Source organism: Pavona decussata, unplaced genomic scaffold (assembly GCF_977016875.1).
Source record: "Pavona decussata unplaced genomic scaffold, jaPavDecu1.1 SCAFFOLD_191, whole genome shotgun sequence".
In the NCBI taxonomy this organism is placed as follows: Eukaryota; Metazoa; Cnidaria; class Anthozoa; order Scleractinia; family Agariciidae; genus Pavona; species Pavona decussata.
Window position 1 is genome coordinate 663,876 of NW_028145600.1, and position 25,140 is coordinate 689,015.

The window sequence follows — 25,140 nt, forward strand, 5'->3', positions numbered from 1 at the left end:
CGCAAACCTGAGGAGAGTGACAAGCCAAAAAGTTTCAACTGCTAAGAGAAAAAGATAAAATCATGAAGGAGGCGAGAAGCCAGCAAGCGGGCCGGACATTGAGGTTATTCCCCTGTTTTACAGTGAGCAAATCCACTGCACACAATAGCAAAATAAAAATTTTATGTTCATTTCTAGCTAACTGCTGAATATTACTCAATCTTACTTGCATCTAACAACAAAATTCGTAATTTGCATTTTGCGTGGAAATTACGTGTAAGGTAAGACTTTCGTAAGACTCGCCCCAGTCCCTTCCCAGAGAAACCAGTTTTGAAGCTCGATTGACCACCGCTTTGTGAAATATCTGCAAAACCAACCCGGTGACCCCACTTTTTCTTTCTGGATTTCTAACCGCAATATCGTTTGCCAACTACCGTGAAAATTTTAAGGAAAATCCTATGTTTAGAAATATCACATTTTGCGCCTAAATCTACCCAATGGACATTTTGGCTTACCTTCAGAGGTAATGAGTTAGATTATTTTGTTGAATATTTCATTAGCACTTGTCAGGAATAGTTTTCAAACAGATTTCCCATTGAATATAAATAATGCAAAGTAAAAATTCTATAAATTGATTTGTCAACTATTCCGTTTAGAAAATAATTCCTGTTTTTGGCAAATTCTCTATTATAATCCTTTTTGTTAAAAAACATACATAAATTACCAAATTTGAATGCTTCGTTTCTAAAGAACAAGCATGGTGACCCCTCTTTTTATTTCAATTTTGGAGTAGACATATTAGATTAGTAACTTGACGAAATATGAACAAAATCTTATGTTTTATTTCAAGGGAATGACCTTAAACGAAAACGAATTTTGCCATTGATGATCGGCAGCTTTTCGAGGTTCGCTTTTCGTAAAATATCGACAGAGCTGTTATCCGTCTGCACCTCTATTTCGATATTCAAAGAAGAGCCTTGTGGTCTTGTACGTTTTCATCAAACGGAGTCTGGGGCGAATTTCCTGCCTGGTTACTGAGGCTGAAGGCCTGGACACACATGCACTGTGTTGATTTTTACGATGGCGGAAGGCGGCATTTACGCGGAGGACATCGTCAAGAATTCTCAGGGAACGGTTGGCCTTGTTTTGGAAGATGCTGAAGAAACCACGGAAGAATCCGACAGTGAAGAAGAAGCTCTCAAAAAGGGACAAATCGTTGTGTGTTGGTACCCTTCTGGCAACGAAGAAACCGTCTCGATTTCCAAGGTTCGTAGCTTGCGTAAACGTTTGCCGGCAAATTACTGGCCACGCAATCTTTGCTGACTTAATTTGATTTTACGCGTTGTATTGCTTTGATCGTTGCTTTTGAAGATCGAAATTCACACCTTAATTGCTTGGGGGTTGATCGGTCATATCACTTTCTTTTCTCTTAATTTAAGTCTTAATTAAAATAACAGCATTAATATTGTACATGTACGTTGTACACGCAAAATTGTTTTTATACGTGGAATTCAAAAACGTTTGTCCTTTTACGATTTTCTCCGTTTCATTTCTTGTAACATGCCGCTGTTCTCAAATTTGATGTTTCGGTGCGTGATGTAATGCTTCTCAAATATTAGTTCAAGACGTCTTCCTCTCTACTTCAATACATCACTTGTACTAAGTGGGGTTCAATATTCAACTCGCTATAAATAGGTTACCAGTGGTATTTATAGCCATGGAACTTTATCCGCGCTGTTTTGTAGATCTCCTCTCGTTTAATCCATTTGTTAACAAAAGCCACAACTAAGCCTTGGCTGAAAGCTAAGTAGGTTCATTATCAAGCCCAGGCACCTATTTTAGACATTGTGCCTTTGAAATCACCCCATGTTTTTTTTTTTTTGTTGTTTTTTTGTTTTTTTTTTTAAGTGAATTTTCAGCAAGTATTCGTTGTCATCTTGAGATATTCACTGGTAGCCATCTTTTAGCTGTATTCCTGTGTTAAGCAAAAAATAGATAAATCAAAAAAAAAATCCTCGATGTGTTTAGATTTATTTTTTCTTCTTTACCAATACACCAGATTTGAATTGCAAATTATTTCTTAGATTGCACATATCCCAAAAATAAACTTGATCCTATATTTGAAGAAAAAAATTTTGAAGTAAGGTATCAAATGACAAGATATTTTGAAAATAGGAAGAAGGCCTAAAGCTATATACATGTATTCACCTTGCCCAATTTGTTCAAAGAGTTGATGACTCTTTCCAGCAGATAAGTCCCTATCCATCAGATAAAATGTATTGCATTTAACTTACATTTCGTCCTCTGGATAGTGATTAATATCCACTGGATGGAGTCATCAACTCTTTGAACAACTTGGGCCAGGTACACAGTGATATTACATAAATCAGTCAACATTGCATTAATTTGTCAACTGGATACATCAATAGATTTAAAATGACATGGCAAAATTAAATGATCAGATATAAGAACTAGTTTAGTTTTCCTTTGCTTTTTAATTTACTTGTATATGACTGGTACACGACAGCTCTGATTTCATTAATGTTTATAATAATAATAAAAATAATAATAATAATAATAATAATAATAATAATAATAATAATAATAACAATAATATTTAATGAGGGGGTCCAACTCGCCAAGGCGGTTTTCAGTGAAGCCCTCCTAACCCACCTAAATACATAAACTAACAAATACAATTAAATAGATAAAAGCAATATATTCCTAGTAGTAAAAAAGCCAAGTTATCAAGTAAAAAATAAAAACAAGGTTTAAAATTAGTCAAAGTCTTTGAAAAAAGTTTTCAGTTTTGCTTCAAAAACATCATCATCATCATGTACGCTTAGTGATTTATCTGCCATAAGTCAAGATCGCACTGTTGTCTGCCATGTCATCTCTGTTGTTGTCAGACCCTGATAATTTTTTACCCACGGCAACTTGTGGTTTCCTTTTACAGGTTAAGTTAGCTGACAGGTCACTTCTTCCTGGTGATGTCATCAAATTTTCTGACGTGAGCCAAGGAACCCAGAAAGGATTTATCAGCAATGTAGAAGTCGTTGCAAGTGTAAAAGTTCTTCTGGCTAACCAGATCTTTCATAATGTGGACTGCAAAGACCTTTCTCCTTTACAGGTTAGATCTAGTTGTTTAAAATAGTTAAACTTTATTGAATCTCTTGGTCATGGTTTTTCAGACCCAACATACATAAGCATGATAAATAATTCATAATTTTAAAATATATAAGCATTAAAATTATAATAATAGATAAAAACATCAACAGGTAACTTTCCTAACTGACAAGAAATGATTCAAAAGGAATCGTCTAAGTTTCTTTTTGAAAGTATACAGGCTATCTGCAGCAGTGATCGCATGTGGCAATGAGTTCCAGAGTTTAATTGCTCTATGTAGAAAAGTTTGTTGACCTGTGGCCGATTGAAAAGATGGAATATTAAGGATAGTCCTTATTTCTTGTGTTGCGATCATGAACAGTAGATCGTGTCACAAGACGATCACTCAAATAACTAGGTGCTAGCCCTTTCACACACTTAAACGCAAGAACCTCTATATATCAAATAATAACTCACAGGGAGCCAGCGTAACTCCTGAAAATCCGGTGTTATACATGTATGATCAAATTTGTATATTGACGAAGCATAAGACTATGCAAGTCATGTCAAAAGTTGACAGTGTTGTTGCAGAGATGCCAACCTCTGGGGATCTGAAATCTAAAGATTTTCTCTTGCAGTACCCCCCCCCCCCCCCAAAAAAAAAAAAATAGTCCAGTATACCTGCACCTTTCAAAAGCTCTATTTTCACTGGCCTCGGAAAACCTGCAGCTGCATTATTTTTTAGGGTTGGAATCATTGTTCTGTTGTTCGTTCTTTTGTCCTCTCAACCAATCATGTAAGGCATTGCAAACGTTGCAGATTGCCCCAAAAAGTCAGTCTCTTTCCCACAAAATCAACCCATTTCTTTTAATAGTTTCTGTAAATGTCTTCAATAGCTTGGGTGAAAGATAAACAAAAATGTGGCCAAGAACCATAACATGAATTTGTGTGTTGGTGTGTGGTTGATTTAGGGAAAAGTTGGATTTTAAATCTTAGATTATTGTGTGGAGAAAAGAGTAAAACTTTAAAGTGGCTTTTAATTGAGAGATTTGGTGACCTGTTTGGAAGACTGGGAGATCTTTTGGAGAATCCCAGATAATACCTGAAAGAGTTAGTGAGGTCAAGAACCACATTTTAAGTAGAGAAAAGATTTACAATTTTTGGGGACTCCCTTCATTTTTTATTCAGAAAATACTACAGCAGTATATCTTAAGTAGTTCATGAAGCTTTGAAGCTCAGGAGTGAACAATTTTGGTCAAGTTAAGATTTCTATTATTTTTTGTAAATTATATCAGATAAATTGCCTTGTCCCAGGGCTAAATAATACTAAGAATTTCACCATGGTAATGGTCACTCCCGTACGAAAATTTGCAGCCTGACACGGCGAGAATCCGGCCTGATTCTGACCATTTAGTCATTTTTGCGGCATAAATTGAACGAGACAAAGCGAGACACCAGATTTGTCTCGCTACAGCAGTAGAATGAGACATTTGTCTTGCTATGTTCAGAGCGATAATATGGCCAGAAATTAGCGTTATCGAGCGAGACTGGTTTTACATCGTTTACGCGGTGAACGTGACATTTGCTAGGCTGTGTTATGGCCGAGAATGGAACGATACATCAACGTGATAGTTAAAAAAATATTTACCTCCTCTTGGTTTGTAGACCATGAATTTTGCAATGCACGAATATGGGCGATAATATGGCTGGCTCTGAGCGTGTTCCAAGCATGCGAGAAACCAACGTTCGTGAAGATGATCGATTCGCATATTTCGAGGATCTTTTAATACGAGTATTGATACGGCTATAAATTCTTTTTGGCGAAATACTTGACTCCGAGTGCAATTATAACCTACACGAAATAAAATACAATAAAAAATTGGGGTAGAATCACGCACTGCTGAAATAACAAGATGCCCCTCTAATGGCACTACACGGAATGCTTAATGTAGCCCCAATTATTCCCCATTGTATGTTTCGCAGATATTTAAAAAATATCCTCCCTTGGCCATTGAAATAATTGTCTGAATGGTTTTATTCAGATATATTGCGTGATACTTATCGTTGTGTTACTAGGAATCATACCAGAAATAACTATGCAATAACGTCATGACCCCGCTGAACTGGTCTGGCCTCCTCTAGCTCTAATCCTTCTCGCTGATCATTCGATCTGTTTTTTAAAGTGGATTTTCTTTGCTGTGAACTCTCCCAATTTCCGCCGTTTCAACGGCCGAGTACTACCTAGAAGTTATTATTTCGATTTACTGCTTGAAAAAGGTTGGTTTTCTCTCTGAAAACGACAGATCCGGAGTCTTAAACTCAGACATGTGGCCGCCATTGAACGAAAACAATTTTTCCAAATGATGATTTGCTTTGACGTCACACAAGTAGAGATGAGTGGGTCCCCTCCCTCGTGATATACGCGCAGATAATGGAGTTTGATTGGGCCGCTTTTGTTCAAGACAATCAAAACAATAGATCCCTTTTGGGAGAGGGAACAATTTAATCTAGTTTTAATGAATAAATCAAATGATGATTTGACGTCACACAGAAGTGATGAGTGGGTCCCCTCTCTCGTGATATGTGCCTGAAAAATAGATTTTGATTGGGCCGCTTCTGTTGAAGACAATCAGAACAATATATCCTTACTAGGGGAGGACAGAGTTTAATGCATAAATTAATGTGCACATTTATGACACCGATGAAGAAAAAGATACCCGACCGAAACCTAGACACGTCATGCCCTGCGGGCATTCCGTGTAACAAACAATTCAAGCAAAGAGATAGTTGATACCTATCGCATGATCAAGAACTCGACTTTCCTGATTGGCTGTTGTTTTGAAATCTTATCCCGTTACGTTAGCGCCGGGCAGTTCAAGTAGGAAAGCTCTGCATTCAAACGTTTGACCGTTTAGCTCCATTTTCTTCAAAATAATCTTTTTGACTGTGTTAGTTTCCGAAGATATGGATGGAATTTTGTATGCTTACATATACTTTCACAGCGATAAAAAAGTCAGTGTACCAAATTCTCGTTGTACCCTGGCCGGTGGATGAATTCAAAGAGCTTGGTAAAACTGGCGCATTCAAGAGAAGCAAACGGCTTTCCTCGGGATTCATTTATTCTCCGTGTGCGTCCCAAACGTAAGTATAATGGTAAAATGATTGATATACTTTACCTGAATTCTCACTGGATGGAAAACGATCGATTCACGGCTATAAATATGTACATGCATGTAGGGTTGTTCCGATGATAATGCTGTTTTCAGCGCGCGCTTTTAACGGTTGAACTTGTTTTAGCCATGAATCATTAGTGCGTGCTCAAATGAAACTCAAACGGTGTTGATAAAAAGCTGACTAACACTATAGCAGCTCTAAATTATTTCTTCGTTTTCTACGTTGTTTTTCAGAATGCGTGATGTGTTTCTGCAAACCAAAAGGACCGCCCCGTAACCAAAACAAATTTGATTAACTCTTTAGGAATCAAGTTAGCTGTTCAAAACAAAAGCTTCTGGTGCAGCAAGGGAAACAGCAGGAAATAAACGGCACACCTTGAGCGACTCTTCTTTTCTTTTATAATATAAATATTTTGGAGGTAACAGAAAAAGGTTTACGGTTAATACCCAGCAAAATACCGCCTGCTACTAGTTAACTCACATATGTCAGTTCACTTCGTAGTAAACATCCCACTAATTCTGATGTTTCAGTTACCTCAGGAAGTACTATTAAATGCAGAAACGTTTAATTTTGTTAAAATATATTGTAGCCATAATTTGTAGTCATTCCCTAGATTTATAATTAACGAGTTTTTGACGCGAAGTACGACAGGTAGTTAATGTGTACGTGCTCTTTTTATTATCTGGTGTTGCCTTACCTACATTATAATTTAGGCCATAATACTGCCCGACTCTAGCGAAACAAATTCAAGCCATAATTTCAGCGAAACATCAGCAATACAAATGTCTCGCTCCATTCCCGTTCATTTATCGTTCAAAATGTCACGCTCTTGCAAGCCTGATTAGTGTTTGGCTCAAGTCTCGCTCATTTGTCTCGGTGGATTCTCGCTCACGTATCGTTCAAAATGTCACGCTCTTGCAAGCCTGATTAGTGTTTGGCTATGTCTCGCTCATTTCTCAGGCCGGAATCTCGCTCGTGTCTCGCTCAGAATTTTCGTACGGGCTGCTCTAACATATATTTTCCATTTAAGGATAGTGTCTCTTAATACGAATTTCAAAGTATTTTTGCACAGTTCAAGACTGTGCTGGAAAAGCAGATCTTAGTATGGGCTACTGGAATCCAGAAAGAAAAATAGAGGTAGCGGGGCATTTTTTAAAGATAGTTAAGGAACAATGATTCTAAAAGCAGCAAACGCAAGTCAATGCATGGTGTTGTTTCCAAATTGAAGCTTTATTATCTCTGAAAAATGCATGGTTACCCCCAATTTTCTTTTTGGATACCAAGAGCACTTGCTAAGTTCTGCTTTCTCCATATAGTCTTAAACCATGCACAAATATCCCTGTGTTAGTAGGCACCGCCCATAGGTAATCCAAGTATCTTGAGATGCATAGAACGGCTATGCACAGTAACAAAAGTAGGTACCGCCACCAATGTGGTATAATCCATAGACATTCAGCTTTCAGACAAGAGGTAAATTCAGGGTCCGAAATTGTGCTTTCCTGGTCGCCAATGCGACTAAAAATTTTGCACTGGTGACCAGAATTTCACAACTAGTCGGCAGCGGGCGATTAACTATTTCATGCCACGATCATTATACAAACAATAACTTTGATTTTCAGCCAAATCGATAAAAATAAAATTCAAAGCCGCCCGCCAATTGGTCTCTCACTTTTTACCTTTCCACTGCTTTTGAAGTATAAAACCGATTTTCCTGTTATTATAAATCTATCACAACCCTTCACAGCTCGAGCAGTGCGAAGCTTCGCTGCCATGTTTTTTGAACGAGAAATGCTGCACGGTTGTGGCCTGGTACGAACAATATGGCGATCCGTCGATCGCCTTGACAAAACGCGAAAGGAAAGATCATTTACGGTTTTGAACATAGAGCAAAGAAGCAACCGGCAGTTTTTCAATCGGGTACGTTTCTTCTCCAAAAGGTAGAGACAAGAGAAGGTATAAAGTTGACTTGAAACATTTAGTAGTCTTATGAAACTGCGTATATAGCCGGCATTCGATTCGTTCGTCGTGGTTTTTCAGTGGTAGGTGTATAAATCGCCATTGCGGCCCCAAACGCGTTCTCTTCGTTCTGATTCTTAAAAGAAAAATTGGCGACCAAAATTTTCCATCTGGCAACCAAAAATTTTGGTTTGTGTTTCGGAGCGAAGGAAAAATTTTGACACTTTTTTTTTCTGCTTTTTGGCGACCACATTTTTCCAAATGGCGACTGAAAAAAAAATTTCAGTCGCCACTTGGCGCCTGCCTAAAAAAGTTAATTTCGGACCCTGAAATTTACAGATGAAGTTTACTACTTCCACTGTGCATGCACACACTTGTCAAGTTTGGGGTATCCCCCCTCCTCTTAATTTCTTGGCCAAAAAATGCAGTTTAAGTCCTGTTTCCAATAAATAAATTGATGTATGGACTGATTTTTTTCAGCATTTTATACCTGGAGCGCATGTTAACATGGGACCATGGCTTGGAATAGTCACTCAGGTTCATCGGAAAGTTGTACTCAGGGTTAAGAATGGTTCAAGGTAAAGTTCTCAAGAAGGCATTTCCTTCTTTTGCCTTATTATAATTGTCCAGGTGCTACAGCTGCACTGTAGGCCCTTTGGTGATTATCTGATCAAGCTGAGTAGAATTGATAGCATCTTGATAGTCACTGACTTCAGTGGCGATTTAAGTTAAGACTTGGGTTGTTCAAACGTTAGTTTTCAAAAACACCATCTTTACTTCAGTTTTCAATACGACAAAAATCCAAAGCTCTGGTGTATACATAAGTTCCCAGCCAAGACCATAGCCAGACTTTCAGAAGAGGCAAGGTAAGTGTTGTGAGCTCTGAAGGTGCAAGCCTCTTACGGGGTTAGGGGACATCCTTCCTGCAAAAATGTTGAAGCTTTGAAATGCTGCATGTATTTTTAGCACTTTTTCGTGGATATTTGTTCAAAAAATAGCTTTGTTTAAGTGTAAAATGGTAGCTTTTTTATTGCTCACCAGTCAACATATTATTTGTAAATTTTACACTCACTACTTGGCCATGTGATACTTGCACCACAGTATCACACTTCTTCCTCTCTCAGCTGTGTGTGGTGTGGAGGAACATTCATATGTGGTGAAGAAAAGGTGGAAGGCCTGGACAATTTTGTTGCAAACTTGCGGGAAGAAATCCCAGCATGCCTGCAAAGTTGATCTCACGTCAACTTTTCAGGGATGCCAGCAGTAGAGAACAGGAGTAGCGTCTGTATCAGCAGCAGAGTTTTTAGCATGCTGGGCAGAATGGCTGCATAATGGCACAGTTTTTACCAATTTACAGACTGACCTATAGGCCAGTGGATAACATTTTTTTTTCCCATAAGAAAACAAGGCTCAGGTGAGGTCTTGCAACAAATCCGCCCGGGTTGGGGGGCAAGATCGAAAAATTTGGCCACTTTCCAGAACCAATCAGACTGCAGGATTTACAGAATTCTGCCCACTCATCCACCAAGAAAATAGTAAGAACTTTGTCAGAATTTAAATACGTGTAATAAAGTGGCTAAAGCCATTGAACAGTGCTCAATACACTTTTTAAGTGTAGGGCTTTGAATAAGAAGAGATAACGTCGAAGAGAAAAAATTCTCTGTTACTCCGAGTTTCGTGTTCACGCACTCATCAGACAGTATTTAATGGAGAATAAACCTGTCAAGTTATATATATGCACGCGTCTATTGATTACAAAAAACAGGGCAGTGCGGTTCTAATTACTATAGGGTGTTGTTTTTTTAATCAATTTTTCGTAAGGTAAAACTTGTTTTCTTTGGTACGTGGCACTTGGAAATCAGTTCTGATCTTTTATTTAGGATTCTGTCGGGGTTTGTAGTAATTATCATTAGTTTCTCTGTTAAGCATAGGTGACATCGTTTAGAAATGTTGTTGTAGGGTCTTGCACGGCTGATTATAGTCCATTTGATGTTGAAGTCTTGATTATTGCCACATAGTTTCCAGATGTATTTGACAGAATCCAAAATGGGCAATTCCAGAAAATATCCATACCCAACAACGGACGGCTTCCATGTTTTAACCCCCCCCCCCCCCCCTTGCCTTTGGAAATTCCAAAATGCGTTACCCCCCCATGCCCTCAGAATTCCATAATCGTGAACCCCCCCTCTCCTTCAGGATTTCCGGTTTTTCTGGGAAGTACGTTTTCGACTTTAGCAACGCCTATGTGAACAAACGAACATGAATTCATGCCTCCTCAGGGCTGTGATCTAGCGGCGCTAGGCGACAAGCTTTACTCTTCAGCAACAAGGAAAACCTACCGCTATTGGCCAGGCTGTGAAAACTTCTTTTTAAGTCCGAATTTGGCTATAATAATAAACACCATTTATGGCAGTTTCACTCCCCTTTGTTTTCTTGTGATGTTTTGACGTTTACAAAGCAGAATAGCTCAAATTCAGACAGTTAAAATCTTTCAGCGATCAAGTCTTGTTTCGTCCTTTTATAATTCATGTAGTGTGCACGAAAAGTGTTCTCAACCCATATGCTTCGTGTAGTGTACATGAAATGTATCATGATTTAGCGATGCTTGTCTTCTGCTTCCGCGGTCATACGTTCGTGGATAATTTTATTTACGAACTACAAAAGTCCACTACAATAGCGTTTTCAAGGAACTCACTCAACACTTTCTAATCCAGAAATCCCACCTGTGGAATTCACCAGTGCCTTCGGATATCCAATCGTAAATACCCCCCATGCCCTCAGAATTCCATAATCGTGAACCCCCCCTCCACTTCGGAAATCCTAAAAGCCGTCCGTGGTATGGTATGGTATATTTTCTGGAATCGCCCAATAAAAGATCAGAACTGATTTCCAAGTGCCGCCACGAAAACAAGTTTTACCTTACGAACAATTGACTAAAAAAAAAACAACACCCTATTGTAATTAGAACCACACTGCCCTGTTTTTTGTAATCAATAGACGCGTGTATATATATAATTTGACAGGTTTATTCTCCATTAAATACTGTCTGATGAGTCTGGAGCTTGAAACTCGGAGTAACAGAGAATTTTGTCTCTTCGTTATCTCTTCTTATTCAGAATTTAAATATATGATTATGGCTAACAGAAAGTGTTTCTGAAATGCTGCAGGTGTTCGTTGGAAGGGGAACAGTCGTCAATGCTGTATGATGTTAGTGATCAGCGAGATGAGGTAAACTAATCTAAGATGAACTGTTTTTCATGACCATAGACCTTCAGAGGTTCTGTGACTTTTGAACAGCTGAAAACTACATTTACTAAGTTCTACATAGTAACTCCATATCCATCTTAGCTTTTTGTGTTTTTGTTTTTTTACCTGCTTCTAGAAGTAACAATAATTAGTTCATATGTTGTTTTCATCTTGTAGGATTCTCCATTCTATTCAGCCTTGTTTTACCCTGGTCAGAAGGTGGCTGGTCCTGCCAGGGCCTTTAAAGAAGCCAGATGGCTGTCAGGAGTTAAACCGATCTTAAACAACCAGGCTCAGATTAAAGGAATAGTAGAGGAGGTGAGATAAAGCAAAAATAAACAAGGGGCAGACTATGGATCCCTGCAGTAACTTTTTAATTTGTAGTGCATGTTCAGTGTATGACATTTGACTTTTTTGACCTTTTTATTTATACTTTCCACTCCTACTGTTACATAAGTGCAAAATACAACACGCAGCTCAAAAATAAAAGTTCAAATAGGGGAGAGGTGAGTAGAGGGGCGCCTGTAGTAAAAGTGTAAAACTGTAGTAAATACTGTGCCCCTTTAAAGGAAGTAAATTGATAAAAAAAGTAACTTAGTAGAATAGAAAAAATAAGAAAGATATAGCAGAAGGAAAACAAAAAACAAAGAGAAACGAAAATAATTGGAATAAAGTATCATTAATAGTGGGCAAGGAATTTATCATCAATATTGAGCAAAGTAATACTTATACAGTGTAGAGTGCTTTTCTAAACATGTCCAGTGTATGCTCTTATGTATGAGAGTGTTTCTCTGCTGCATACAGGAGTTTATGGGCCAGGCATGGGGCAAATTGACTGTCTGTGAACAGGACTTTGCCCGGCTGCTTTTAACATATCAACCAACCTTTTCAGTACAAAGACCATATCCAAGTCAAGTAACCTGCCCAGGTATTGCCACAGGGTTATCGGCGTAAGCAGTTACATGTCACCCTCTCCTTTAAATAAAGTCTCTTACTTACTTACTAGGTGCATTAACCTCTCACCTACCTGTTCAAAATCTTAATGAAACCCCTGTTCAGTATATGTATTAAGTTCCCCCAAACTACAACAGTTCTGAAGGAATGTGGGCAAATTATTTTCTATTTCCCTTATAAAATAAGCCATAAGTCCATTTTGAGCAGTAGTTTCCTTAAGGAGTTACAGAAGTATGGCTAATCCAAGCTACTTTTGTTTCATTAGGTCAGTGTGATAGCGTGTGATGTAGACTGGCAAGTCTGCGGAGCATGCCAACATGGTTTCCATGGTGATGAATGTTTTAAGCCGCCTGATCCTACTGTGACACAAGAACAGCTACCACGGTAACATGAGATTGAGATTCCTTTATGTTTTACTTGTGTGCTTATGGGCACAATGTGTAATAAAATAATATGTATGCATGTCTACAACAAGACATTGATAAGTGCTCATTACTTGAAATACATGAGGAATATCTCAGGGGACAGTGTTTGTGCTGTAAATTGTAGATCAGTAATGACATATCCAACACTAACTACAGTGCATGTTCCCACATTTGTCTAGACTGTATCTTTTGTGCTCTGGTGCTTTTGAAAGGTTGGAATCCCAAGACAGATGTATTTTTGAGCAGTTTATGACTATGCAGGAAAAGCAGGTCTTAGCAAGGACTATTGGAATCCAAAAGAGAAAATAGGTGGAAGTGTGCATATTTCAATCTTCTTTTGCCACATACTGGTGGTCATAAACCCTGCAAAAATACATTTGAATTAGCATGGCTCGGTCCTTAAGAAATCAGAGTTTCAGTTCTCAGATGATCCTGAGATACCTAGAATTTATGCGCAATAGCCAAAGGAGGCACCTTCCTTAAAGTGCGGGGTATGGTCCAGATACTAGCCATGGCTGTCTGCTTTAGCTATAAGTTGCACTGACTTGCTTGGTTACATTTAAGTGTTTCTGTAAAAGGGAATGGTTTAAAAAAAAAAATGGGACCAGCACCTCCTTTTTCTTCCCATGATGCTGATCTGTGTTATTTTTCATTACTGCGCCTTTCAATAACATATGGACTCTGAACCCACGTGATGGTTTGCGTCAATCATAATTATGGTGGCAATTGACTGACCACAAAAAGAAGCAGAAACTGACAAAGTGGATTAAAATCTGCCCATCACAGCACAGGAACATGACCTTTTGACCCCGTTGAGCCAAACGTTTTTGTTTTCTAAGAAGTCCACTACAGTGAGTGATGGTTGTGAAAACATAAGGGTTGGTTGAATTTTCTACTTCAGAGTCCATGGAGTATTGAAAGGCGCAGTAAATTTAATATTTATAATATGAATTAGCAGTTGTACTTGCTATGATTTACGATTTTTAAAGCTTTGTTTAAAGTGGGCGTGCCTCCTCCTCGCTGACCTTGGTCTTTCTCAGTTTTTTTCAATCAGTGCCTTGTAGCCTGCAGGTAGACATCTCCTTTTTCCTCAAAGGATACAGAAGGTCTCTAAATGTAGACTACATGTAAGTGCTTGTGGAAGGCTGAACGTCAATGGGTATCCACCACCTGCATGATGATGATGACCATGATGCATCACTTTCAACCAGCTCTTTCTGACTCTCAGTTTATAATTATTTGTTCCCTTAACTGTACTGCATTTTTTCACCCTGGACCGGACATGCTTGGGGGATGGGGGGGGGGAGGGGGGGGGGTAAGTGATGGATAGCTCTTTTCGTAAATCATGAACAGTCCCAAGCAAGGCAGTTTTCATTATTATTACTTGCAGGCTGTTGGTGGTGAACCATTTCCGACATGCTAATCTTCAGATTGGGGACAAAGCATTCTATACATTGAAGGCTTGTGATCTAAGACACGTTGCAAAGGACAGTTGCTTGGTAAAACAACAAACCAGTGACAACGATAACACTGAACGCCTTCATGAGCTGACTGAGCATGCCCAGTACACCAGCCCACCATCAGAAAGTCAGACAGAAGGATGTGGTGTACATGAAGTGGAAACTGATGAGAGTGCGGGAATTTCAAACGGTGCAAAAACTGGGCTTGGAGAAGTGTCAGCTGAGAAAGGCGATGCAATGGTTTCTGCAGGTGGTGGTTTAAGTTCAGAGGGTAGTACAGAAAGCTTTGCAACGGAGAATGATTCAAAAAACAGTAGTGAATCCACCTCTACGACTTCTCTTTGCGATACAAACTCAATCACTGTCGAACCATCCTCGAATAAAAAAGAGCCAACTGCCAGCGATGGGACTGAAGCTAGTGGTGTGACTGTTCAGGTTGACATACATGAAGGTCATCACACCGCTGGCTCGGATTCTGCTGAAGGGGACGAGGATTCAGATGGCGGAGAAACTGTGACCCCAAAACCAAAAGGTGCTGGGTCGCTCAAACATGACTCTGGTTTATCACACACCCTGCGTTATCCCACAAAACGCAGGAAAAAGCGATTACGAAGAAAGCGTAAAGCAGCACCTCCATTGAAAGTCGATGTCGGGGACAAGGTGTGTGTAGAGGTGACACATACCCGCACAACAGTTGATGTTATATGGCAGGATGGATCGACAAAGGACAAGATTTTATCCACGGATCTAATACCTGTGTTTCACTTGGACGAGTTGGAATTTTTCCCTGGGGATTATGTATCTGACAAAAGAGGTAAGAATTAAGCTTTGGGTGGTGCTTGCCTTCCCACCCCCCCCCCCCCCCCACCCACTTATACATATACAGGGCTTACTTTAGAATGTAACATTGCAAGATAAGCGTAGTCGAAAATATACAGAAGATCCCCGCTAACCCAAACAAAATCCAATTTCCCCTTGATTGGACCCCATTTTTTTAGTCTTTTTCAATCAGCTCACTGTAACTCGGTTAATTCGAAGTAATTTTTCTTTCCCTTGGCTCAAACTGATCTCAATAACTCGAACTCTCTTTTAAAAGTGTCAATCAGTAAGCCTCAAAATGTCAGAACATGGATGATTGGCGTGTCGAGATCTTTATTCTTAGTGTTAAAGTGGTTGTAATTTATGGAAACGTCAGCCTTGTTTTGTACTTCATATGTTCTTTAAATTCTGGCTTAAATTTCCGAACTTAACGTTCTTTTCAAAAGCCTCTTATAAAACAAACTGGTTGCACCAATAGGTAGTCGTGATTTTGAAAGAATGATGAAAACCCGATATTTTATTGATTATTACTAGTCATAATCAAAGGTAAGGGAGTGTGCTCTATGTGCTCGATCCCAGGCTCCCTCTCCTTTGTGATGTCATCCGCCCCTGCAAAAAAATCTGCGGGGGATGCCTGATACGCGTCCCAAGATCCATCCATTCATTCCGGCAATCAGGGTTGTCCCATACAATCGCGACTCCAATCCGTATTAGGGGTGCGTTCTTCCTACGTCGAACGCAACTAGAATTCTTGAACTATTGTTTGTTTCCCTTGGGAGTTCGAGTTAGCGAGGTTCTTATGTTAATATCTTGGTAATTAAATTTTAACTAGCACCTCAAACGCCACGCATGAGTCCCAAAATTTTGCCGACAAAGCTAGTGTTGCTGTTGCAAAAACACTGCATTCACGCGTAAAAAACTACCACTGATACACCATATGCATTCTCGAAACAGAGAATGCTGATTCGTCGAATTACGGTGTGATACTTACCGCTGACCACAAGTCTCGCTTATGCCATGTCAAGTGGTTCGCACGAGAAGGCAAGGAGCTGCACGAGGAACGTGACGTCAGCGTGTATGACATCATGGAGCACACGGACTTCGAGTTCAGCGCAGGTGATGTAGTGGTTCGTGTGGCCAGAAGTGATGCTGAGGACTCGGCGGCTGAAGCAGGAGCTGGGAGGCCCACTCCGTGTGTAGGACAGGTGCGTTAACCTGCTGATTGGCAAGTTGAAAATGTGAATTCTCCCTAGTGATTTTTTAACACTTCGTTTCTCCTTAACTCTGAGAATTGATTGGTTTATCAGACCCTGTTTGTTTCAAAGTTCAGTAACCCTACATTACGTTACGTTACATTGCGTTACGTTACATTACGTAACGTTATATTATGTTACGTTACATTACGTTACGTTATATCATGTAACGTTACATTACGTTACGTTATATTACGTTACATCACGTTACGTTATATTGTCCTCTTTGGTGAGTGAGAGAGCTTGTGTAAACAGTGTGTGTAAACAGTGATCTATGAAAACACTTCCTGAGTAGCTAACGTAGTGGTCCTTCGGGCAATTAGAGCAAAATGGTGCTAAACCCGGAATTACCTAAGCAACCCTTGCTATATTCTTACGGTAATTAAGTTCTTCTAACCCAACGTCGCTGCCGGCGCGCAGAATCCACTAATTCAATAAAACAGTCTCTTAAGTAAAGCGACACTGGGTATGTTCTTAACCCTTTTAAGCCCCAACAGCGATCAGCATGTAATTCTCCTTACAGTATTACTAGTTGATCAAGGTCGATCTGGTCATGAGAATAAAGGAAATAATCACCAAGGATAAACTGCCTTGATTTTTAAACAAATTTTCTCAACTAGTAGCATAAAAATATAGAGAGAACAGAAAGGAAAATGTGTATGTTGACATTGGCAATTAAGCTGTATTGGTCTCCTTGCAACCCTTCTGTCATTTCAGGTTACTCTTGTGGATGAGGAAGGCTTTGTGTTCATTAAATGGGTGGACAAGACAGTTTCAAAAGTGAAACCTCAAGAGCTGTACAAGATTGATACTGAAGTAAGTATACAAAACCTGGATTTGATGAAAATGGTTTCTTAAGGGAGCATGATTGTTTACAAACGCTTAACTGAGAGTCATCAGTAACCTGAGCTATTCCCGAACAAAAAGCTCGAAATTTGAAACCTGTTTTGCTTATAAATGCACTAAAAATTCGCACTCCTACCAAAAATTAGAAAATAATTGGCATTTGTTTAAATGTTGTTCTGGTTCTGAAAAACGCTATGACGGTATTTGTTTGTTTGGCAACTTTGTTTCCGAGCCCCTCATTTACTGTACCAGTTTTCTTATTACCTGTAAGTATAGCCACCTTCGACAGCAGCTTGCCAATCTCGTACGCAGAGTCCCCAGGCCCTTTGGCCAGCGGTTGGTCGCCTGGGGAGACTCTAGGGTACTGGAATGTTTCACCGCGGAAATCCTGCGTTAAAGAAGGCAGGGCGTTAACAGGGAAGCCAATCAAAAAAATTTAATTTTGTTTTGACTTTCCTGGAGTCTCTCCAGACGACCAGTAAGTAACTGGCTAAAGAGCCTAAGGGCTTTGCGTACAAAATTAGATAGACTTAGAATCGTGTTTACGGCAAACGGCAACAGTGAGGAAAACTTGGGAAGATAGTTTAATAACAAAAGTTCTATTCTATCAGGATGACGGTCATCTGTCGACAGACGGATCCACAGTAGGCTCAGATGATGAATGGGAAACAGCAAGCGGAGAAAGCACAGATGAAGAAGCACCAGTCGACATTATGGATCTGGCGGCTGAAGGAGAACATGCAACTGATGACGGAGCGGAGAATGTGGATAGAGAAGAGCTACAGGAGACAAGGAACAAAATCAATGAAGCTATTTCCAATACGAATCCTGGTAAGGTGTTACAATAGCTTTTTTACAATAGGCCATTTTACAGTTGTGTGTTTAGTGACCTGGCCTTGGATTGTAAGCGAGGCTGGGGATGACCTTGTTTTGATACAGACCTCACCACTTTTCGTATGTAAATGCAAATTAGTTAGCATAAGAACAGCATGATCTACATATGAAAAGCAGTGAGGTTTGTATCAAAACAAGGTCACCCCTAGCCTCGCTTGCAATCCAAGGCCAGGTCACTTAGCACACAACTGTAAAATGGCCTATCAGTAATAATTATACATTGTGATGTCCGATCTCACCATTGCACTGAAGTAATGTAAACCGCATTTGAATACGTACACAGAAAATGCGGTATATAAATACCATTACCATTTACATTCCAACTGCCTATTTGTATCTACGACCTCCGCTTTTGATCGTCCGCTGCTCTACCGACTGAGCTACGAGGGCAGATTGAAGCAAGTCGTGGGTGAATGGTAATTGCGGCAATGTGAGCGGAAACGGTATACTAAATGTTGTGCCGCTAATGATGTATCAGAGAATTAACTCCACAGTGTATGTTAAACTGCACCACTGATGAGTGGTAAAGTGAACTCATGAATTTCTTACTGAGTAGGGAAATGGGAAATCCGGAGGTCGTGGATGTTTGTATCACCGGATTGTTGTAGAAAGATCAGTTCAGATAAAAAGACACAATGATTATGCGGCTTTTTATTTTCGTATTTTACAATACCATACCGTACCATACCACTCCGTACCATTACTTTTATTTATAGACAATTAGTTTTGAAGTAATGGCTTCTGGGGTCATGTGGTATTTTATGTTTGTTCGCAAGTGAAAATTTTAGCGACACCACTCTCCCTTATTATGATACAATATTAATTTACAGAAATTTTTTAAAGTATGATAGGAAAACCCAAAGAAACTATCAGGCTTATACAACGTGGGCTTTCCATGCTAAATTACTAATTACTAAATTACTAAATCAATCTCCTAAATTCGATGCAGTGCCAGTCTATTTACAGCATTTTATAACGTTTTACACTTGTTCCAATAGTACACCTGGACCCGGCTGTGCAAAGTAAATAGACCATTTCCGAGTTGCTTTGAACCTCGTTATGAAAGCGAAGCTAAGTGCAAAGTTTTTATTATGAAAATTAGTTTTCATTCGTATGGAAACAAAACTAATTTTCATATGAAAAGCTTTGCACTTAGCCTCGCTTTCATAGCGAGGTTCACAGCAACTCCGAAACGCAGGACTAGCTTCAACTTCGAGCGTTAAATTCCTCCGTTTAAATTACGTGATATTAGAAGCTTAATGCAGTTTATCAGTGAACAACGCTTTAAAACGAGTTAAGCGGAAAGTGCTGTTGGCTTTTAATCCTGACATTTATTATTCTTCTTTTACAGTCGGTGGAAAGAAATGTAAAAGATCATTTTCAGATCCAAAACCAGCCACCGCTGAGTCAACCACATGTACACCACATCCAACACATCATGTTACCCTTTTTTTAATGCTTTTTCGAAAGGAAAGAGTCAGAAGCCTTTAATGGCAACACAATGTAGCAGGGCTGTATCTACGAAAGAAATGAGTCGCGGCTTGGCCAAGTCGAGAACTTATCGTATAAATGCGTCGAAAAATGAGATCCGCTTCGTGGCTTAGCTAAGCCTAGCCTTCGTATTAACGACATATTTTCGTATGCTTCACGGCTTAATAATCTAACGTTTCTTCCCAATAGCTTTCATGACGTTTGACGCTGTTCCCGAAAGCCACACCCACAAGTGTACGACATTCCAGGCACAGAACCCAGGCCGCTTCCTGTCCTGTATGAGGAAAGAAATGGCTCTACTGATGCACTCTCTTCCGGCTGGAATAATTGTCAGGGGTTATGAAGATCGAGTTGTAAGTTTCTTGTAGTTAGTTTGTAGTGCCTTGTAGGTGCTAGGTGTAAATTGATCCGTAATGGCTGCCACCACACGAAAAAATTGGAGATTCCTCTCGGGGAGTAGGGATGGGTTACATGTGGGTTGAGTTTGTTGTTGGTTCTTGTCCTTGTTCCGAGAGGTTTTTCTCCGGGTACTCCGGTTTTCCCTCTCCTCAAGCACCAACATTTCCAAATTCCAATTCAATCCGGAATCTAAGAGCCACAGGTTTGTCAGTGGCAACCGACTGTTAAGTGTCACTCAAAGTTGATTTATTTTTATTTATTTAAGTTGATTCGTGTTGAAAAATGCAAAAGCGCCCATCTTCTTCAGTAAGGTGAATGTCTGTTTTTAGTATGTACCAAACCAATGGATAGGCAGCCCCAATTAGTCAATTTCTTTCGGGGGGTTTTCGAGAAAAACTTGCCCGCAAATCAAGGAGGATGTTAGGTGGTGAATGGCAAGTACTTTCCGGCCAAGGGTGTGAAAAACGCTATTCACTGGTTCGGTACCAGAGCTTATCCTCTTTCCGTTGAAACACTTTCACCGGTGGCAGTCAAATGTGAAGCCTTATATCATTATCTGATTTCAGTCACACTTGGTGAATGGTTGAAAAAAAAAATATAATGTAAAAACGTCTCTTTATTAGCACGTACGTATGTAAATTTTGGCTATTGTCCTGTGGTCGTAAAGAAGGTTGATAGTGGTCAGCGAAAAATTGTACAAAATATAATCAATTTTTAAATTCTACGTTGAATCGGCTTGGCTTCATTGTTTGTTTGTTTTTGTTTCTGTTTTGTTTATTTTTTTCCCTGTTATTGTTACACCTCACTAGCCCTGTTTATTTTCGTGCCAGGACATTCTTAGGGTCATGATCACGGGACCTGTGGACACACCGTACGAGCATGGGCTGTTTGTATTTGACGTGAAGTTGCCGCCAGACTACCCAGCCTCCCCTCCCGTCTTCCATTATTTGTCCCAGTGCTCGGGTCGCTTGAATCCAAACCTCTACGAGGACGGCAAAGTCTGTGTGAGCTTGTTGGGGACCTGGACCGGGCGTGGAAGCGAGGTGTGGACGTCAAAGTCGAACGTCCTCCAAGTTCTGGTTTCAATCCAAGGTAATTTGTTTGCCATTAATTGTAAACATCAACTGTGAATAGCTACCTCGGTTTTAAGGAGACTCGCAACAGTTTTTCTGGCCTTGCAGGGGATCTTTTGAAATTTATATTTCGCATGTAAGGCTTGCTTCGATTTCCCTTATACTGCACCACCTTGTTAGCCCTCTTGGACTGTTAGGGTAGCCGCTTTAAGCTGTCAGCTTGTTGTTGTTGTTGTTTTTGGTTTTTTAGGTTAATCGCATGACAATGCTAGTCAGCGGTCCTGCTGTACGCTGGACACAGGGGCGGCCCGGGAGTCTTAGCAGGGGAACTCTGTGACGCTTTCATGCAATCTCGTACCCAGAGTCCTCAGGCTCTTTGGCCAGCGGTTGGTCGCCAAGAGAGACTCTGGGGTACTGGAATTTACCGCAGGATTTCTGCGGTAAAACAATGGAAGCCGTTACGGGGCGGCGAATAAAATTTTTTTTTTTTTTCGAATTCTTTAGAGTCTCTCTTGGCTACCACCCGCTGACCAAAAAGCCTGAGGACTCTGGGTGCGAGATTGGCTTTCATGCCGTTGTTTTTGTGGCACTGCTCGTTCAAAGGTCATTTGCGTTTTGCTTTCGCTTTTTTGTATAAATCTACTAGCGTTCTATCACGAATGCCGTTCTCTGATTGGCTACGCTACTCGCTATCTATTCTGTGATAGATAGTGAGTAGCGGTTTTCAACAAAATGGCGGCCGCTTCATCGCGTTTTCAAAGTGTCTGCGATGAGGAAATAGATAATTTACCTTGTTTAGTTTTGACCGACTAGTAGATTTATACTAAAACAATTAGATTATTCGCTCTCGATTTCTATGCGTGATAGAAATCTCGAGCTCATAATCTAATTGTTAAATAGCTGGAGCTGTGATGTCCTTTTCGCTGTAAAATCAAAATTCCCTCCAATTACATAGGCCTCCCGATAATAAGTACTCCTCGAGCATTAGCCTGCTCAAAAAAAGCCCCAGAACAAATATATTCCGAGGACTTGTAATCGGAATTTTGACAATATGTTTCCTCATATTTACTTGGCTTTTTTTTCCCGTCAGGCCTAATTTTGTGCAATGAACCTTACTACAACGAAGCAGGTTATGAAAAGCAGAGAGGAACAGTTGAAGGACGAGAGAACAGCCGGATGTACAATGAAATGGTTTTATTGAAGCTTGTGCAGTCCATGGAAAGACTTCTCAAAACACCACCAGCTGGCCTGGAGAACGAAATACTGCAGCATTTTGCTCATCATGGGGCGAGGTTAGAGTTTTGTGAATACAGGAAAATGAATAGTAGAAACGGCCTCTAATAAAGAGGTTTTCTTTGCGACGCTTTTGACCATGCGGAGAAGCAGACCTTAGCAAGAGCTGTGGGAATCCAAAAAGAAAATTGGGGGTAACCACGCATTTTTTAGAGATAAGCAACAATAATTCTAAAAAGTTTTAAAATATAGAACAATGTACGCGATTTTCTGTCCAAACTGAAACTCAATCATCTCTGAAAAATGCACGGTTACCGCAAATTTTCTTTTTGGATTTCAACTTCCCTTGCTAAGATCTGCTTTTCCCGCCTATAATAATAAACCGCGCAAAAAATCATTTGTAGTACTGTAGTAGGCACCGTCCTTAAGGCAGTGCCTACTAATACCGAAGTATTTTTGCGGGGTTTACGACTATGCTGGAAAAGCAGATCTTAGCAAGGGCTATTGGACTTCAAAAAGAAAATTGGGGGTAACCACGCATATTTTGGAGATAATTAAGCAACAATTATTCTAAAAAGCAGTAAAATACAAAGCAATGTATGGCGGTTTTTTTTTCCAAATTGAAGCTTTATTATCTCTGAAAATTGCATGGTTACCCCCAATATCCTTCTCGGATACCAAAAGCACTTGCTAAGTTCTGTTTTCTCCACATAGTTTTAAACCGCGCAAAAATATCCCTGTATTAGTAGCACCACCCATAGGAAACCCAAGTATCTCGAGATGCGCAGAACGTATGGGCACTAACAAAGTTGGCACCGTCCTTAAAGTACTTTTTCATTTATCTTCACGACGTTTGGCAGCCATTCAAGTTACTTGTGTTGGTTTGTTATTCAGTGAGACAGTCATGATTTAGTCCTACGAAAACAATCTTTTGTTCCGTCAATGAGTGAGCCGGGTTTTTAGGCACTAGAATGACACAGCAATCAGTCAATCAATGAGTCAACTGACTGAGCCGATAAAACGATAAGTCAATCTATTCATTTAGTTGGCCATTCCACCGATCAATCTATCATTCTATCTACCAATCAATCGATCAGTTAGTTGTCAATCTATCGATTAATTTATCAACAATCAACTAATAAGTAAATCTACCAATCGGCGAAAAGTCTAGCAGTTATTTATCAATCGATGAATCATTTTGCCCTTCAATGGTCCACTGGTCAATTGTTAGCCAATCGATCAATCAATGTTAATCCGATTCGTAAACTGTGTCACATTCCCAAGGTTTTCAATTTGTTGTCGATAGTAATTTTCGCTTTTGCCTCGGTTTCTCTTGATTGGTTTAATAAAAAATTCGCGCCACTTGCACAACCAATTAAAATACAAAACAAAACCAACCGTGACTTGCCCTCGAACGCATTTTCCCGCTCCTGACGCCATTTTTATGTTCTTGCTTCGAATTCTGATTGGTTCATTGTGCTGTTTTCCTTTGTTGTGATTGGCTCGAGTAATTAGTTCTGTTTTAGTCTTGGGACACTCTAATTACAAGGCATTCTTTGTCTAACAGAATGATACACAAGTTTAAGCGTTGGATCGATTTGTCCCACGAGCAAGTAGAGACTGTACCCGCCTGCAACAACGGTGCCGCTAGAGGGTCACTGGAACAAAAGGAACAAAGAAGCGAGAGTAAAGCTGCTTGTAATGATGACGTCAGTAACAATGACGTAAAAGCGGTCGCTGTGTCAGGCTGTAATAGAGAACAAATGGTTGGTGAACTGGAAACGAAAGAGGGAGCACGTCACCAAGACCCCTGCAGCAGTGACGTCACAGAGGATGGTCAAGCAACCGGAAATTGCGTCAAGCGGCCGAATAACGCCTCTGACCAATCAGCTGAAGGGAAGCCTTCACGTCAAGGAGCAACGGCATCAGACAAAAATGTTCCGGATTATCCCTTATTCCCACTTTCCCGCGGGTTTTGTTTGAGCCTTACCCGAGCGCTGGACAGTTTTCGTACGGCTTTGGAGAAAGCTCATCTTCCTGATTGCCTAGAGTAACCTTACTGCTGTTAAAAAAAATTGACTGATTGCTATTACTGACTTTGTAAAATATAAAGAAAAGATTATCCGGCAGAAATATTTTTTCACCGTTGTATTTATCGTTGGTTTCAGAATGAAAGACAAGCTGTTTGCGCAGCTAACTGTGCGTTAGATGAACTCTTTAAGACCTGTTATCAACTAGCAAATTCTCCTCACTGCACTCCATATATTTCTTTTGGTGGAAAGCGTGAGAAGATATTTCAGAATCGACACAAATTCTTTTTAGTGTTCATTCCTGGCGTTCTGAAGACCTGCTTGTTTGAGCATGGCCTGCTGATCGCTTTTGGGGTTTACAGGGGTATTTTTTCTTGAAAATATTACAAAACGAAAAGCAAACGGTTAATTTCCTTTGATTTAGCCTTGTCAAACTCATTTATAATTCATGAAGAGAAAACAAAGGAAAGCGATCTTAATCATCATACAATTTGGTGAACGTTTTCTTTGAATTTCGCCAAAGATTTATCATTGGTTTGAGAAGCTATATCAAACAATGTTTCATCCGATTTCCAAACACAAAATCGGATGTAACACTCTTCCTTGTGTTTGATACAGTAAAAACCCACATAAAAGAGCAAGTGGATAAAGAACACTCAGGCTGAGATTTGGTCAAAAAGTACCATATACATAAGAACACATTCAGCCTGAAAAATGAAAATTGTTCTTATGTAAAAAAAATTGGCTGCCAGTTAGATTAGAATAACCTACTAGGGCACAGTACTAAGTAGATCAATATATGT

General features: G+C 39.8%; 1 protein-coding gene across 1 annotated transcript; it reads left to right on the forward strand.

Moving 5' to 3' along the window:
• The first annotated feature begins 1,041 nt into the window (after positions 1–1,041).
• On the forward strand, positions 1,042–25,016 carry LOC146462150 ((E3-independent) E2 ubiquitin-conjugating enzyme-like). Its single transcript, XM_085086033.1, has 14 exons — positions 1,042–1,245; positions 2,936–3,109; positions 8,695–8,792; positions 11,382–11,442; positions 11,638–11,778; positions 12,680–12,798; positions 14,230–15,113; positions 16,073–16,323; positions 17,089–17,187; positions 17,829–18,048; positions 19,792–19,955; positions 20,832–21,093; positions 22,165–22,366; positions 23,875–25,016. Exons 1-14 carry the CDS (start codon positions 1,060–1,062, stop codon positions 24,359–24,361), a joined length of 3,348 nt encoding a protein of 1,115 aa, XP_084942159.1. The 5' UTR covers positions 1,042–1,059; the 3' UTR covers positions 24,362–25,016.
• The last annotated feature ends 124 nt before the right edge of the window (positions 25,017–25,140 follow it).